The sequence below is a fragment of the Diadema antillarum genome, unplaced genomic scaffold (assembly GCF_040938485.1).
Source record: "Diadema antillarum isolate AM-2024a unplaced genomic scaffold, OU_Dant_1.0 seq00000437_RagTag, whole genome shotgun sequence".
In the NCBI taxonomy this organism is placed as follows: Eukaryota; Metazoa; Echinodermata; class Echinoidea; order Diadematoida; family Diadematidae; genus Diadema; species Diadema antillarum.
This window is the reverse complement of record NW_027271414.1, coordinates 1,351,053-1,367,151: the sequence shown is the minus strand read 5'-3', so window position 1 is coordinate 1,367,151 and position 16,099 is coordinate 1,351,053. Positions and strand designations below refer to the sequence as shown.

Below are 16,099 nucleotides of genomic sequence, written 5' to 3'. Positions count from 1 at the left end.
GAGTTGGAGAGAGCAAGTCAGGAGGATGAAAAGGAGGCCGTTGTTGAGGAGGTGGTCGGCGAGCCTCAAGATTTACAGATGGCCACTCAAGGAGTCATGTTGGCCGAGCGGGCAGGTAGAGAATTGGGTTTGTTTCGTCACCGGTCACCCAAGCCATTCCATTTTTTTTTTCTTGCACCCTATTTTCTGTCATGCCATTTCATGCTTTGTTATTCCTTTGAGGCCGATACCAATGTTCAATTGTCATTCATTATGATGTAAAGTATGACAAGTGAAAAATGACATGGTATGTTTTTATCATTGATTGCTAATGAACCTTGTTCTTTTTATCACCTGACATTTTTTTTTTCATATGCCACTTCCTTTCATTTAACTTTGTATTTTGATGAAAGATGGAAATAAGATTCATGCCACCCCTTCAAATACAGATTTTAGGAGACATATTTGTACGCATGTTATTCCAAAGTCTAGCTCAAGTTCTAAATTGGCACAAGTAAACCATCCATCTGCTGCTGCTGCGACCAGCTTCACAGGCTAGCTGCTGCAAAATTTCATAGGGGAAGGGGGTTCTAAGATACGGTTCACTTTGTTTTGATTTGATTACCATAGTTTTGCTTAGATTAGCATACCGCTGCGACTCCATTTTCCCTGCTCCATTCGTATTTCAGTATCTAACGTAGATATGAAATATACTTCGTGGTGAAGCTTATTTCCAAGTGAAAATTTTGCATAGCTGATGAAACCTATCGAGTTATCCCAGTTTAAACCTGTAATTTCTACCAACGTCTTCTTAAGATCTGTAAGATCTGTATAAAAAGATCGCCACTTTTTGTGATAGCGAGTTAGAAGGTTGAACTTGAACGTATGCAATCATTTCATTTCAACCGGGTTTGTGCCAGCTTCTGAGCTGGCGATGACACATAAGTGAATGTAGCCTAGATAACATACTTAATCCTTAGGGTACTGTGAGTGCCAATTGGTGCAGAAAACCTCATAGCACTGGACCGGTTTTTAAGAATGCCTGGCACCTAACGGGTTAACATCCTTTGGTACTTTAAATGATTTTTCATACCAACAAAACAGAAGAAATGTCTCAATTTACTTGCATTGCTGCATGTAGATCTCATTTACTTTTGCCATAAGACTAAGGGAAGAAAACAGAATTCTCTAGTTCATGTTAGTACTGAAATGTATTCATTTAATTCTTTCCTCACGTTTATTGAAGCATTTCAACCATTATTATCAATCGCAGTTGTTATTATGTGATATTCACTTTGAGTTTACATTTCATGATTTTTCCATCATTTCACTTGCATCGTAAGTATGGTTATTTGCAACAAGTGCCCAACATTTTCTGTTAAACTTGTAGTGACTGATGCCTGATATCAAATGAGTTTTTTATATCTTAGCTCTAAGTAAATCCCTTGAAGCACCTCAGTGCTCTTCAGAATATATGTCTTCCTAGTTCTGGTCCTCTACCTTAATACCATTGCCTGTAATATTGTCTTACGAATGTGTTAAAAATAATCTGAGTTAACACAAGTATAAACTTCGAGAAACTTGACAGGATATATTTGTGATGCACCTAGACAAAAACCAGAATTCATTTTTAAACCTACCATTATTGTATGTTTTGTAACTTATGTTAATAACAATGATTATAATAATTGCTGTTGTTAGAGATCCTTTTCCACTGGATACAAAGCGCTATGAGATGTCATCCCTGGTCGCCGTAGGAGATAAAATATATGCAAATAATATGATTGATGAGCGACATAATGATGTATGAATAAAAACATTTGATTTGGTTGTATCGTAACATGTACAGAGGATGTTATTACCATTACGATTATGGATTTAAGTATATATATATATATATATATATATATATATATATTTATATATATAATATACATATATATGTTTAACTCAGCCACAATAATCTTTGATTTTAAAACCATGACATATAGAATTGAGCCCTCTCGATGACATCAAAGTGCAAGAGAAGGTTCCCGCCAAATTCGAGTGCGACGTGTCCGCGGACGTTGACGACAAGGACATCGTCTGGTTGAAGGACGGGAAGGAGATCAAGCCGGACGACAAATTCGTCATGAAGCGGGACGGACGCCGCGTCTCGCTGACTATCCAGGACACGTCGCCCAGCGACAGTGGCGAGTACACCATCAAGGTCAAGGGCAAGACGCAGACTGCTGCCCTCAACGTTCAAGGTTTATACCAGCCTTATCTATGCACTATTCTCTAAGACGCGTCCCTTCAGATAAACATAACAAGCAAAACAAATAAATGCTAAACAAACGCGATATCTCAGTTCCCAAGTTCCCATGATAAATCTGATATTTCTTTTAACGAGAAGGTTTTCGAAACATAAATTTAAGACTGCACCGATTCCATGAAATAGTGACGCTAGCGATTTACTTTCACTGAGAAGTGTGGTAAACCCATTGCTTCCTGGAGCTGCATGTGTGTGCGCCGAATAAAAGTGGTCGATTGGTATCGGGAAGCAATGGGCTTATACGATTAGTCGTTAGCGAAACTAATGCCAATCTAACGTCCCTAGAATACTTTCTGTATTCTTTAGCGCACATACTTGTGCCTCAAATGTCACTTTGAGTCATATTTTGATTTTTTTTAAAGAAATTATAACTAACACTATGTATGTCTCCAATTTAAAGGGCGTCACCTTCTTTCTAAGAGGTACTGACATTAACTCTGTATGATATCTGAATTTGTAGAGACGATACGTTTTGAATATTTCATAACAATTTGAAGTATCTGAAACGAAGTTCATATAAATAGCACCATTTTATATACTCTTCCTATGAACTACACTAACGACTACCTTAATACGGATAACAAAGATACTGTAGAACCAGTAAGACAAAGATTTCAGTGTTGTAATGAGAAAATAAGGAGCGTTGAGATGAAACAATATTTGATTCTTCTCAGAAAATGAAAGGTAACTTATATTTACCCTTAACTGGTATTATTGTCTATATTATGAATTTCGTTGTTATGCTCTGCCTATAAATAGTTTTGGAAGATCTGTATCCTGGTGTATAATGGATTTCAAGCAGTAGCGATGTGTTAGAAGACATGAAAGAAGAATTTGTAAGCTGTATCGAAAGAAACATGTAGGAAACCTCGGAAGACAGAGTGATCACCTTTATTATAATTTAGTCCACGGTAACATTGTTTCGTTTTCCTATCAGTCACAGAATAATGTTGTGCAGTTCGATCTAGATCAAAGATCTGGCGAAGTAGGAATTATCTAATGGTACAAGCTTTGCAACATCAGATAAGGTACTGATTGGACGTCATTAAATCGCTCGCAACTTTAGCAGTAGCAGATCTGGGAAGCAATGGAGTGTAAAATCAAATTCTTCCATTTTTTTTTCAGTTTTTCAGTGACCCCCATTTCTATTGATTTTTCCAAATTCCTTTTCCTCCTCTGCACCAAACTAACCAAATTAACCGCACTAACTGACCAAAAAAAAAAAAATGACCTCAATTCTAACGCAAAACTACACACACGCACACACCACACTGCAGCTACCGAATTCACCAAGCCCCTGAATGACGCGACAGCCGCCGAATACGACGACGTTGTCGTCCTCGAATGCGAGCTATCCAACGAGCTCGTGCCCTGCCAGTGGTTCAAGGGCGATGAGCCCATCACCGCAGGCCCGAAATTCGAGGTCGTCGACGACGGTAAGACGAGACGGCTGATCATCCATGATGTCCGGCCCGAAGATAAAGGGAACTTCCGCTGTGTGGTGGGTGACAACGAGTCCTCAGCTACACTTGAGGTCAAAGGTCAGTTGGACATCATTTCGTATGATATACAATGTGCTGCACAAACCATACCGTGGCTATAGTCCATGTTATCTAAATGTTGTGAACTAGGCTATAAAAAAAGAAAGATTATGCCGACTGAAAGTGACTTTTGAATATATATGTACACTTATGAGTGGCAAGGGAACTCGATCCGTACAGCATTCATTTAGTAAAAGGCAAAAATAATAGTGTCAGATAAGGGACTAAATTACCCGACTCGGTCTGTGTGTTACAACAGCTAACGAATCCTCAATCTTCAGTTATTAGTCTGTCAAACTCTTAAAGTTAAACGTATGCATCATGTAGCGGGATAATGTGTAGTGGCCTTTACTCCAATAAACGTATTGTCCCTTATTGTTCAAGTCAATTTTTATCTATGTAGACATTGCTGTGACGTAACTTTGCATCATTTAGAACTTTGAATCGAACTTATAAGTTAACATCACTGGAAACTTATACAGCTCGGAAATAAGACGGTTGAGACCAAAGAACTTGAATACAGATGTGTCAGGAATTTATGAATGAAGAAACGAGAGAGAGACAACACAAATGGAAACTTTCTAATTTACATTTTTTTATGTAGGATCTGATTTCAAGACACCTCTAGCGGAGGTCACTGCTCCCGAGTTTGCCGAGACTGCCGTGCTGGAGTGTGAAGTCTCCCACCCAATGGCCGAGGTCACCTGGCTCAAGGACGGACAGCCGCTCTCGCCCGAGGAGTTGGCCAGCGACAAGTACGAAGTCGTGGTCGACGACCTCAAGAGGAGGCTCGTCATTCGTGACATCAAGAAGGATGACCAGGCCGAATACACCTGCAAGATCGGCGAGGTCGCCACTGCCGCAAACGTTACAGTAACGGGTGCGTTTGAGTACTGAAAGAGGTGTACTATGTACTATATGGTATACTATGGGGCGCCAAGTGTCGCATGGTCACTTTCGTTACGCAATCAGTCATTTCGTCGACGAGATGACTGATTTCGTAACGAAAAGGACCATGCGACACTTGGCGCCCCATAGTATACCACCAACCATAAAATAGGAAAAGAGGGTAAGAGCGAGAGTGAGGAGGAAGTGTGTTTGTGATAGAAAGAGAATCAAAGATGCAGCAACATATACTCATGAGAATTAGAGAGATTTGGAGAGAGAAAGAGAGACTGAGAAAGAGAGGGAAAGAGAGGCGGGGAAGGGGAGAAAGAGTTAGACGTGTCAATAGAGAATATAATGTGTTTGGCTTATTCATGAAATCTATTATTTCTTTTGTCATATTTTACTTTATTTACTATTAGACATGTTTTCAAATGAAAAATAAGAAGATTTGATATTGTTGATCCATTTCGAGTTAGTATCAATAGTCTCCTGGGATTAGGCTAAAATACACTGATATGTAGCTTACTCAATGCCATGTAATTGTTCTCTGAAATTGCCATCCCCCCTCCCCCCAATAACGTCACACATTCTTATGCACAAAATCATGAAGGTAGTCTCAAGTGAAGACGAATGTGACTCAAACTAATCGAACCTTTGATGTTGGTGTTATGCATCATTGCAGCCCCGACCGTCATCAAACCGCTCGCCGACCAGACGGCCCCTTTCCAGTCCACCGTTGTGCTGGAGTGCGAGGTGGACAACGAGAAGGCGCCGGTCAAGTGGCTGAAGGACGGCAAGGAGATCCAGGCCCTGCCCCGGTACCTCATGGAGACCAAGGGACGAAAGCGGGTCCTGACCATCTTCGACACCATCCCCGAGGACGAAGGAGAGTACACGTGCGTGGTGGGAGACGAGAAGACCGCGGCTGTGCTCGCTGTCGAGCGTGAGTTACCTCCCTTTTTCATAGTGGCGTTTCATTGTCACTGGTAGTCATAGTGACGATAGGAAATTATGGTATCGATGTATATTTCGATAGCCCTTATTCTATTACATCAATAAGCGTTTTTTTTTTTGTTTGTTGTAAATATCATTTGTGTGAATGTAAGCAATCGTCGTGTTAGTAGTGCTAGCAGTAGCATTAGTAGCAGTTAGCATTTGCAAATTCCACTCATCCGCAGTACTCCATTTTGTCATGTTTTCATTGAAGGATTAAACAATAATTGAATTTGTGTGAGTTATTGGTCTCCCAGTCCTTGACCAACATTGGAATAATAATCAATTATAGAAATAATCTCAATGAGAGTGCCAGTACTGTCGAAACAACCAACAATAAAGACGTGGTAATGATTGTGGAATGTTTCATACCAAATAAAAAATGGGGTTTCTTTTCGATAAGTTCACTTCAGAAAGTCATTCCTTATCTTGTTCTTCCTTTGCTGATTCCCTCGTGCAGCCGCCCCTGTTGAATTTATCTCTGACATCCAACCTGTCCAAGCCGTCGAGGACGAGGCAGCCGTCTTCACTTGCGAAATCTCCGACGAGAACGCGGACGTCACGTGGTTGAAGAACGGCGAGGAAATCAAACCGGACGACGAGAGGTACGAGTTCACCGTCAGTGGTAAGAAGCGCGCCCTCACCGTCAAGAAGACGGATGCCTCTGACTCGGCAGAATTCACCTGCAGGACTAAGGACCAATCATCGTCGGCAACGCTGAAGGTTGCAGGTAGGATTTGTTTCCGGGTCACCGTTCGACCCAAAGCCCACTGCACAGTACCTGTGTTTCACTATAACTTCATCGTGACTTCATCCCAATTCTTTTTAAACCCAATATTCCAACTGATGAAGGAATGCAATTTTCGTTTGACCACCCCGCATCAGTTAAAGATAATTCCCAAACGCTTTCCTACACAACCCGTCGTGTATTTTGTCTTACAGTGTACTTTGTACTGCATGATACGACACGAAGCTACAGAGAGCACTGGTCTTTGAGAGTGTATTCTGAGTTTACAGTTTGACCGATTCTCACCATGCACTTACAAATGATTATAACTTCCGACTTCATATAAAGGATTGAACTTATCGCTGAATATCATCAATTCGTCGCGATTTCATGAGAGAGTGAAAAAGCGCACAACTATAAAGTTTGCTTTGTGTAACTTTCTCTAACTTTATAAAAAAAGCTGTAGCACTTTAAAGCCAGCTGTTTGTAATAAAGAAAATTCAGCGTTTAGCGCATGACTGGAATCTTTCTGTAAGTTTCATAATTGTAATATTTTTCGGATAACACACATGGAACAGAAGCATATGAAAGACCTTTATTTATCTATTCATTCATTGGTCATTCATTAATTTATCTATCCATCTATCTATCTATCCATTTATCTTTTACAGAGGATACTCTCAAAGTATTAATGGAACGAAATGTTGTTAAAGATGATTCGGTTGTATATGTGGGGGGATTCCCTTCAATCCTGGTGCATTCTGGCATGACATTTGAGAAGGACAAACAGTGCAATACATGATGTGTTTCGTTTTGTGGTGTTCTGTTCCTCACCTGCCTTTACCTCTGATATCACATTTTTCATGTCGAATGTATCCATCCCTTTGCGACACATTCATCATTAACCCCTTCCATACCACCACACCCCTTGCATCGTTCTCACCTCCTCACCGACCAACAGAAGCCAAACCCACCATTTCTATGACACTCCACGATGTCACGATCGAAGAAGACTCGAAAGAAGTCGTCTTTGAGTGCGAGACCGACAAGGAGACGACCGATGTGGTCTGGCTCCGCAACGGCCAAGCGGTCGTTGAGGACGAGTCCAAGTTCGTCATCAAACGCAAAGGCCGACGCCATTCACTCATTGTCAAGGACATTGCAGTGGAGGACACTGCCCAGTTCTCCTGCAAAATCGGCGACATTGAAACGATTGCCGAACTTGTGGTCGCAGGTACAAACTAGAGTAGACATTGCTACTCATATTGACAGATGTTTTGTTGAACCCTTTACTTGATCCGTCATGTACAATCACTTTGGGGCCCAACGGTATAAGGTTAAGCCGTTGTTGTTGTGTTTTTTTCGCATCCTTTAGAATGACTGACAATCATTTCTTGAGAGTTCAGTAATGGAATTTATCGACCTCTATGTACATTGTACCGTTTGACACACGCAAAAAAGAAGAAGTAATGCACAAAAAGTCCTGCCCAAGGGTTTTCAGTTCCACCCTGCACATCCTTTGCATTCTGCCACTTACCTTTCTTCACGATCCCACTATCTTCATCTCCAATGTTCATGCACAAGGTCATATCTCATATTTTATGTTTTTAATAATGTATTTCTTCTTACAGTTTTGATATTATTTTGATATTAATGCACTTGTTCTACCAACCTTTACTTTGATTTAATTTTCTTGTGGTTACATTAATCACCACCTCAAATTCTAGTTTAGTTTGTAATGTTCTACGGTGTCAATATATAGTTTGATCCGTTCAATGACCATTTTCCACTTTGATATGGAATATGTACTTCTTTGGCGAGAAATAGCAGATACAGGTATTAATCGCTACACATTCTGACATTACATATTATCAGTATAAGTAAGATTGTTCGTGTCTTCCTCTTGTTAAAGTTTAAAACATTAATCACTACAGGATACACAAATTTTGAGTGTTCTTTCGCCTGAAATGATGAATTGATGCGATGGAATTACAAGGAAAAGAATTCCTTTAGCAAGCATATGTATGTAAACAAATTCAACACAACTGTGAATATTAGAGTAGAAGCTCATCTGTATTGGAAATTCAGTTGAAATTGGTTTAAACTATTGATGTCAATGCAAGATATTTACCTGCGTAATTTTGACTGTAGCGTTGACAGCTGAAAATTCCGGAGGTAAATATCTTGTATTGAGATTAAAAGATTAACACCGATTTCAGTACAACTGTAAATAGATGGAACAAATTAGAGAAAAAAAATAATACCCTGGCAGTCGACCAATACAATGGAGTTTTGCCTTGGCCGCTGAGGTAAATTTGTACAGTTATTACACTTTAATACTACATGCTCACATTTGCTGTAAACGCTGAGAAATGACGGTTCTGATTTGAAGTTTTTAAGGATGTTTGCCGCTCTCATTTAAATGTACTCATACGAGATCCTGCTGTAGCATTGAATATTTTTGACTTTGCAGAAAAACCGACAGAATTTGTCGTAAAGATGACCGAAGAGCGGACGGCCATACCTGGTGACGAAATCACCTTCGAGCTCGAGCTCAACAAGGACACCGACGACGTGGTCTGGATGAAAGACGGCAAGGAGATCAAACCCAGCGACAACGTCAAGATCATCAAGGACGGTAAGAAACACAAGATGATCATCAAGAAAGTGGACTTCGACGACGACGCCGAGTACAGCTTCACGGCTGGTGATCAGAAGTGTCACTGCGACCTGGTGGTCAAAGGTAAGTTTCAAAATTATGACAGTGATAAAAAGGGTGATTAATCCGCATATCATTGTGTTAATCAGCTAGAACGTCTTTTGTTTGTTTGCTTGTTGGTTTTGTTTTAGCGTGTGTGTGAGGAGGGAAGGGAAGGTTGTGCTTGTGGCTAGTTGAGTCAAAAGTCAATTACCCCTTTATTATGAGCGATACTCTCCAAAGTAATGGACTTCGTATTTGTCTGTTTATGTTTTGTTTTCAAAATGTCTGGGTTCGTGTGTATATGCGGGAGGGGGGGGGGACGAGGGGGGGGGGGGGGAACAAGAGGGAGGGGGACTGGCCGCAACTCCCCCCCCCCCCCGCCACCGAAAAAAGTCACCCCCCCCCCGTTACGCGACTCCTGTTGTAAAGTTATCATTCTTATTATTGTATTATTATAGATTAAGTGAATGCGCTATTGTCGTCATCCCTGTCATCACTATAGTACTATCTTTCTTACCTTGATGTCGATAATCATGTTAGACATGATGTTACCGATGACAGCTTAACGAAAGCTTGGTGAGGATGAGTTGGAGAGGAATGCGACTTGGCTCCAACATTAATTCTGAAGTCTGAATTTTACGCATTCCGTATTATCCTTCATCCTAAATTTCCCTCGTAGCTCCTCCAAAGATCAACGTGGATCCGAGATTGACCAATATCACCGTCAAAGCTGGCACGAAGATCGCTATCGAAGCGACGGTCACCGGTTCGCCGACGGCCGTCACAACGTGGACCAAAGACGACGCGCCGGTCGAATCCACGGAGCGATTTAAAATTGAGGCGGGCAAGGGCCCCAAGGCCTCCATCCGACTCACCATTGACAAGACGGAGCGATCCGATCTCGGAACGTACACACTGACCGCTGCCAATGACCTTGGCACCGACACAACCATCATCGCCATCACCGTCCTTGGTAAGATTTCATCTTTAGTCTGTGGAAGAAATGAAGAAAAGAAAGAAAGAGAATGTCGTCAAATGGTTAAACAAACAAACAAACAAACAATCAATCAATCAATCACACATAACAAAAAACAAAAACAGTGCCTTTGGTATTTCGAATAAATTCGTTCATGACCGAAAGTGTTCAGCTCACAAGAATCGTGCAATATCATATATGTAATAGTTTCTGCTTTTTACTTGCACGTTTTCCCTAAATCTTTTCCTAAACAGTTTGGTGTAATAGTGTAATCTATTTTACGTCATTCTTTCTCAACAGACAAGCCACAGTCGCCCACCAATCTCTCGATCACCGAAACCACTCCGGAGTCGGCGACCGTCACCTGGACGCCGCCATCCGATGACGGTGGTAGTCCCGTCATCGACTACGTCATCGAGAAGCGTGACATGAAGAGGAACACGTGGGTGAAAGTCGACACGACCACGGATCTCACGTTCCGCGTGCCTAAGCTTGTCGAAGGCAACGAGTACATGTTCCGTGTGAGTGCTCGCAACGAGCTGGGAACCAGCGAACCGATCGCCACCACAGAACCAATAGTGGCGAAATACCAGTTTGGTAAGTGACAAAATTTTTGTAATTATTGGTTTTTAATTATACGCTTAATTGTATCGCTTAAAACAAAATGTTTATAAATGAAAAAAAAAACCTTGCACAAAGGCATAAAAACGTCTATCATACCGTGTTAACCAAGTTAACTGCCTTTTCAATATTTACCATGCATATTAATTCCATATAAAGGAGCAATGACAACAAATTATACTGTTTGTTGTGATATTCTTTCTTTTCTTCAAGGTCGATTTTACTTGAAAATATAAAAGGCAGTACCAAAACAACACAAAGCAAAACACAAAAATACAAACTAACAAATTAGATTCGCTGGTGGTATTATTCTGGTATTTCATCTCTAATGGAATCCATTCATGAAGAAGCAAAATGACCCAACCCTATGAATGATACTAATAATACTAATGATAATGATAATAATAATAATAATGATAATGATAATAATGATAATAATGAAAATAATGATAATAATAATAATGATAATAATAACAATAATAATACAACTATATGGTCATTCCAATTTCAGACGTCCCACATGCCCCTGGACGTCCAGAGACATCCGACGTTGACCAGACAGAGATGACCGTCACCTGGACACCGCCGGACTTCAACGGTGGCAGCGAGATCACGGGGTACATCATCGAGAAGAAGGAAGCAGACAAGACCCGCTGGGTGAAGGTCACCAAGGAACCAGTCACCGAACTCACTTACCACGTCAAAGACTTGATAGAGGGTCTGGTGTATGAGTTCAGGGTCTTTGCTATCAACAAGGCAGGAACCAGCAAGCCAAGCGAGCCCTCTACGCCGACCAAGGCCAAGGCACCCTATGGTAACTTTTTCATTATTTGAAAGGAGTTATATGCCTCCGTTCATCATTGTTGTAATATGACACTGAGTCTTCACATACTGAGACAGCCCATCTTGGTGTACCTGAGTCTTCTAGACTCTTCGCATCGCATGACTACAATTGAAATATTATCATACTGAGTATATGTATTAATTATCAGCTTACATGAGCCTTCCTGTCTATTGGAGATCTAAAAAGTCTATTACTCTTTCAGTCATCTCACACTTTCAATGGAATACCAAATGGTTCATATTAGACTATTGATTATGCATTCTATGGCTTATGTGCCCGTACAATACTATAGAAGTAAAAGTGCCGTGTTGATTCCACTCATATTGGCGCCAGAAGTCACGACTGGCGAGCCAGACGTATACATGAATCATTTGATCCATGTAATGTATTAAGTTCAGGTAAGTATCAAATCTCAGAGACACCGGGTATAAACAATACTTTCGATATCCTGACCGTATCACCCCTAAGCCCCAGTAACTCGCTTCAGAATGGCGGGGAAAATGGGTATGAGATGACGAAAGATCAATTTCTTTGCAGACGTCCCGGGTCCACCCGAGAAACCGACTTGTGAGAATGTCGACAAGACCACGATCACGGTCTCCTGGTCACCGCCCGAGAACGACGGCGGCTCCCCGGTCACTGGCTACGTCATCGAGAGGTGCGAGGTCGCCAGGGGTCGCTGGGTCAGGTGCAACCGAGAAAAGGTCACTGACCTGACCTTCAAGGTGACTGACCTCTCTGAGGGTAGTCAGTATCAGTTCAGGGTGTCCGCGGAGAATGCAGCGGGCGTTGGTAAACCGAGTCCAGTGTCCGACACGTTCACCGCCAAACTTCCATTCGGTTAGTGATCCTCATTTACATTGTAGTTATATCACGTCTTTAGGTGCAAGTCTGTGCTAAGAGGTTATTAACGCAAAATCTCATGTAGGCACCTAAGTCAACACCTTCTTATTGAGGAATTTCTAAACACCTTAGACTATGAATGGAGGAATATTTTTTCATTTGTTTCGTTCTTGTGGGCAATGTTATTTCTCAACTGAACAACGCAAACCCATGAAAGACTACATGCGTCATAGTTCCGGTCACTTTCCCCATGCATAGAATAAACATAGTAATTACATACGACGCCCAAACATTTTGCTCCTTCAGTTCGATCGGTATCAAGTTTGACTGTTTAGTTGTTTTTCTTTCTTTCTTTCTTTGAGTATTTTAGAGAAAAGGTTCTAACTTTTTTGTCATGTGTTGGGTAATATTTATTCAGAGTGTCGGCTTTATGTGCTCAACGTCAGAAAATGAGCCTAATATGTTCACTACCTATCGTATTATGACTAGGACAAATATCAATTCATCAGTAAATGAAGTAATATAAAGGATATAGATATCAAATACATACTATTTTGTAACTTATGGTAGACTGAAATGTCATAAGTGCAAATGTAACTATGTAGAACGTTTATCTAATTATGTTAGTCAACACACCCCTTAACGCGATTCTTTCTCATTCTTATTTCAGATGCTCCTGGTGCTCCAGGCCAGCCAGAGGTCACGGAGTACGACACCACCAAGATCACCATCACGTGGACTCCTCCCGAGTCTGACGGTGGCAGTCCGATCACGGGCTACCATGTCGAACGCAAGGAGAAGACTTCATCGCGATGGGTGAAAATCACGAAGGAGCTGGTGACGGAGACTACCTTGACGGCCAAGGGTCTGTCGGAGGGATCTGAGTACCAGTTCCGCGTCATTGCAGAGAACCTAGCAGGTCCTGGACCAGCCAGCGAGCCATCCGACCTCCAGAAGGCCAAGCTGCCATTTGGTAAGGAATATGTAATCTTCAAACTTGAAGCTAAACGATGTCCTTAGTGACAACTGCATAACTTTTCTGTTATTATTATACCCATGGACGAAAGGTTTTGAAAGGAAATGGCGTGCATACCGCTTTAAATATTAATGCTTGTGATATTTCCAGAAGGCTTCCAAAATATTATACAACAGAATACATTTCAAAAACTTCATATGAGTCAAGTAATCAAAACCATCCTAACAGCTCTCCATCTCGAGCAAATCAGAGTAATCATGGTGCTCTTTGGTAGGCAGCAAATGTTACAAAACAATTAAAAACGATGACAATCACTTATGTTTGTAATGAATGCGATACCTCGCAGGAGTTGTTAAGATTTATGTAGTCCCCCAAATCTTTGACGATTATGCCAACTAACACATTTTATCCGTTCTCCCATCTCAGATGCTCCTGCAGCACCTGGTAAACCCGAGGTTACCTCCGTGGACAAAACTCAGATGGACCTCTCCTGGACCGCTCCAGAATCCGATGGTGGTAGTCCGATAACAGGCTACATCATCGAGAAGAAGGAGAAGACTGGTAAATGGACAAAGGTTGTCAAGACGACCACGACAGAAACCACGCACACCGTGACCGGTTTGACCGAGAAAAAGGAGTACCAGTTCCGCGTCGCCGCCATGAATTTGGCTGGCACGGGACCGTTCAGTGAGCCGTCTGACTCCACCGTCGCCAAGCCGCCTTACGGTAAGAGTTGACAGCTCTTCATAAGTAAGTGCAGTAATCTTGGTCGTAGTTTGATCTACGACATAATGTGATAGCAGTTGTATCTCTTCTACTTATTCATCTTTGGTATATTTATGGGTCTAGTGACAAGTGATAAGTGGATTTGAATCTTTTATTTCAAAAGATATATTTGGTCGGTATGTTCAGAGTAGAAGGTTTATTTAGATTCTCATAAAAAAAAGAAATTGTTACATTTTAGCCAATTATGTCAATTCTTAAAACTAGCAAAGAAAGTAGATGAATATATGTCTGAGAAAACCAACGGTTTTGTTTCTAATATTAATTGGAATCGTATCTACATTATTTAATTGTTTCGCAGTTACCTGTCAAATTTCGAACATTTGTCTCGATGTACTGCATGTGACATTATTTTATTTTGTACCTGAATGTTTATATGAATAAATTGTCTTTGTGAAAGAAAAAAAAAACATCTGATGCAGTGTGTTTCGTGATCAGTAAGAGTATTTTTCATGAAATTATAGAATTTCCGAACTGCTGGTTATTGCGACACGACGTAATGTCATAGGTGAGATTCCATCAAAAAGCAGAAGGCAAATCTTGTACCAAGACAGGTTTAGAAAAATGTTTTGACAGAAGATAATGATGTAGCAAGAGCTAGAAAGCAGAACTGGAGTTGTTGCGTGTAATGTACATGTAGTGATATCACCGAAGAAAGCTGTTTTTACTCTTATTGAACCAACAAGGTAAGAACCGGAAATTGAAATTTATATGTGAATAAATCATACATCATAACTAGTAAGTCATGCTTTAAAACATAATGAATACCTCTAAAATCAATCATCCCACAATAAACAGAAACTTCATAAAAGAGTAGCTAAAGAAGCGGTTTCCTTCAAAACTTTGCTATAATTATCCAGATGTACCTGGGCCTCCTGCCAAGCCATCTTGTGAGAACATCAACAAGACCACCATCACGGTCACGTGGACACCGCCCGACAATGACGGGGGTTCCCCCGTTACCGGTTACCTCGTGGAGAAGTGCGAGGTTGCTAGAGCGCGATGGGTGAAGTGTAACCGCGATGCAGTCACCGAGCTCACCATCACCCTCACTGACCTGACCGAAGGGACCAAGTACCAGTTCAGAGTGTCGGCTGCAAACCTAGCAGGGGTGGGACCACCGAGTCCAGCCTCGGACACTTTCACCGCCAAACTTCCCTTCGGTGAGCCCCTCATAGATCTGTCTTACAGTTCCCAATACATACCACTTTTGCTTCTTTTCTATTGATTTGACTTTGTGTTATGGAGAATTTGTCTATGATTTCGATGCACACACTGTCTTGTTTATCATCATGACAGAAAAGAAGTATGCCTGACGACTTTGTTACTTTATATGTACATTGGTATTCATTTTTTTTTGTTCCTGTTTGGTATGGCAATCAATTATCCTTGGAATTGCTAGATGGAACAAAACATTTTTTCATCATTCTGAGTAACATGTCATTTTAAGTTTTAGATGAAGATTGCACGTAACTTATCACAAACTTCACTGGCAGGTGCCAGCTGTCACAATAGTAGTCTCGTTTGAAGATTTCCTGAAAGGAACTGTTTTGGCATCTAAATCCTTGAAAACCTAGATGCTCCTGGTGCTCCAGGCAAGCCTGAGGTTACCGAGTACGACACCACCAAGATCACCATCACTTGGGCTCCTCCCGAGTCTGACGGTGGCAGTCCAATCACGGGCTACCACGTCGAACGCAAGGAGAAGACTTCATCACGATGGGTGAAAATCACGAAGGAGCTGGTGACCGAGACTACTTTCACGTCCACTGGTCTGTCCGAGGGATCTGAGTACCAGTTCCGTGTCTTTGCTGAGAATCTAGCAGGTCCTGGACCAGTTAGTGAACCATCAGACCTACAGAAGGCCAAACTGCCATTTGGTGAGACAGCCACTTTAGTCAGTGCAAGAAATT

At 41.3% G+C, this 16,099-nt stretch overlaps 1 protein-coding gene across 1 annotated transcript in view; it reads left to right on the top strand.

Annotated features, from left to right (window-relative positions):
- LOC139732580 (titin-like) overlaps nt 1-16,099 on the top strand; it is a 207,988-nt gene that overhangs the window by 71,061 nt on the left and 120,828 nt on the right. Inside the window, exons 21-34 of the mRNA XM_071643433.1 lie at nt 1,971-2,228; nt 3,571-3,834; nt 4,439-4,714; nt 5,405-5,665; nt 6,176-6,445; nt 8,916-9,185; nt 9,823-10,116; nt 10,420-10,716; nt 11,252-11,554; nt 12,122-12,424; nt 13,098-13,400; nt 13,830-14,129; nt 15,047-15,349; nt 15,764-16,066. Of these exons, the coding sequence (XP_071499534.1) occupies nt 1,971-2,228; nt 3,571-3,834; nt 4,439-4,714; nt 5,405-5,665; nt 6,176-6,445; nt 8,916-9,185; nt 9,823-10,116; nt 10,420-10,716; nt 11,252-11,554; nt 12,122-12,424; nt 13,098-13,400; nt 13,830-14,129; nt 15,047-15,349; nt 15,764-16,066 (4,005 nt within the window). The remainder of the gene's footprint in view (nt 1-1,970; nt 2,229-3,570; nt 3,835-4,438; nt 4,715-5,404; nt 5,666-6,175; nt 6,446-8,915; nt 9,186-9,822; nt 10,117-10,419; nt 10,717-11,251; nt 11,555-12,121; nt 12,425-13,097; nt 13,401-13,829; nt 14,130-15,046; nt 15,350-15,763; nt 16,067-16,099) is intronic.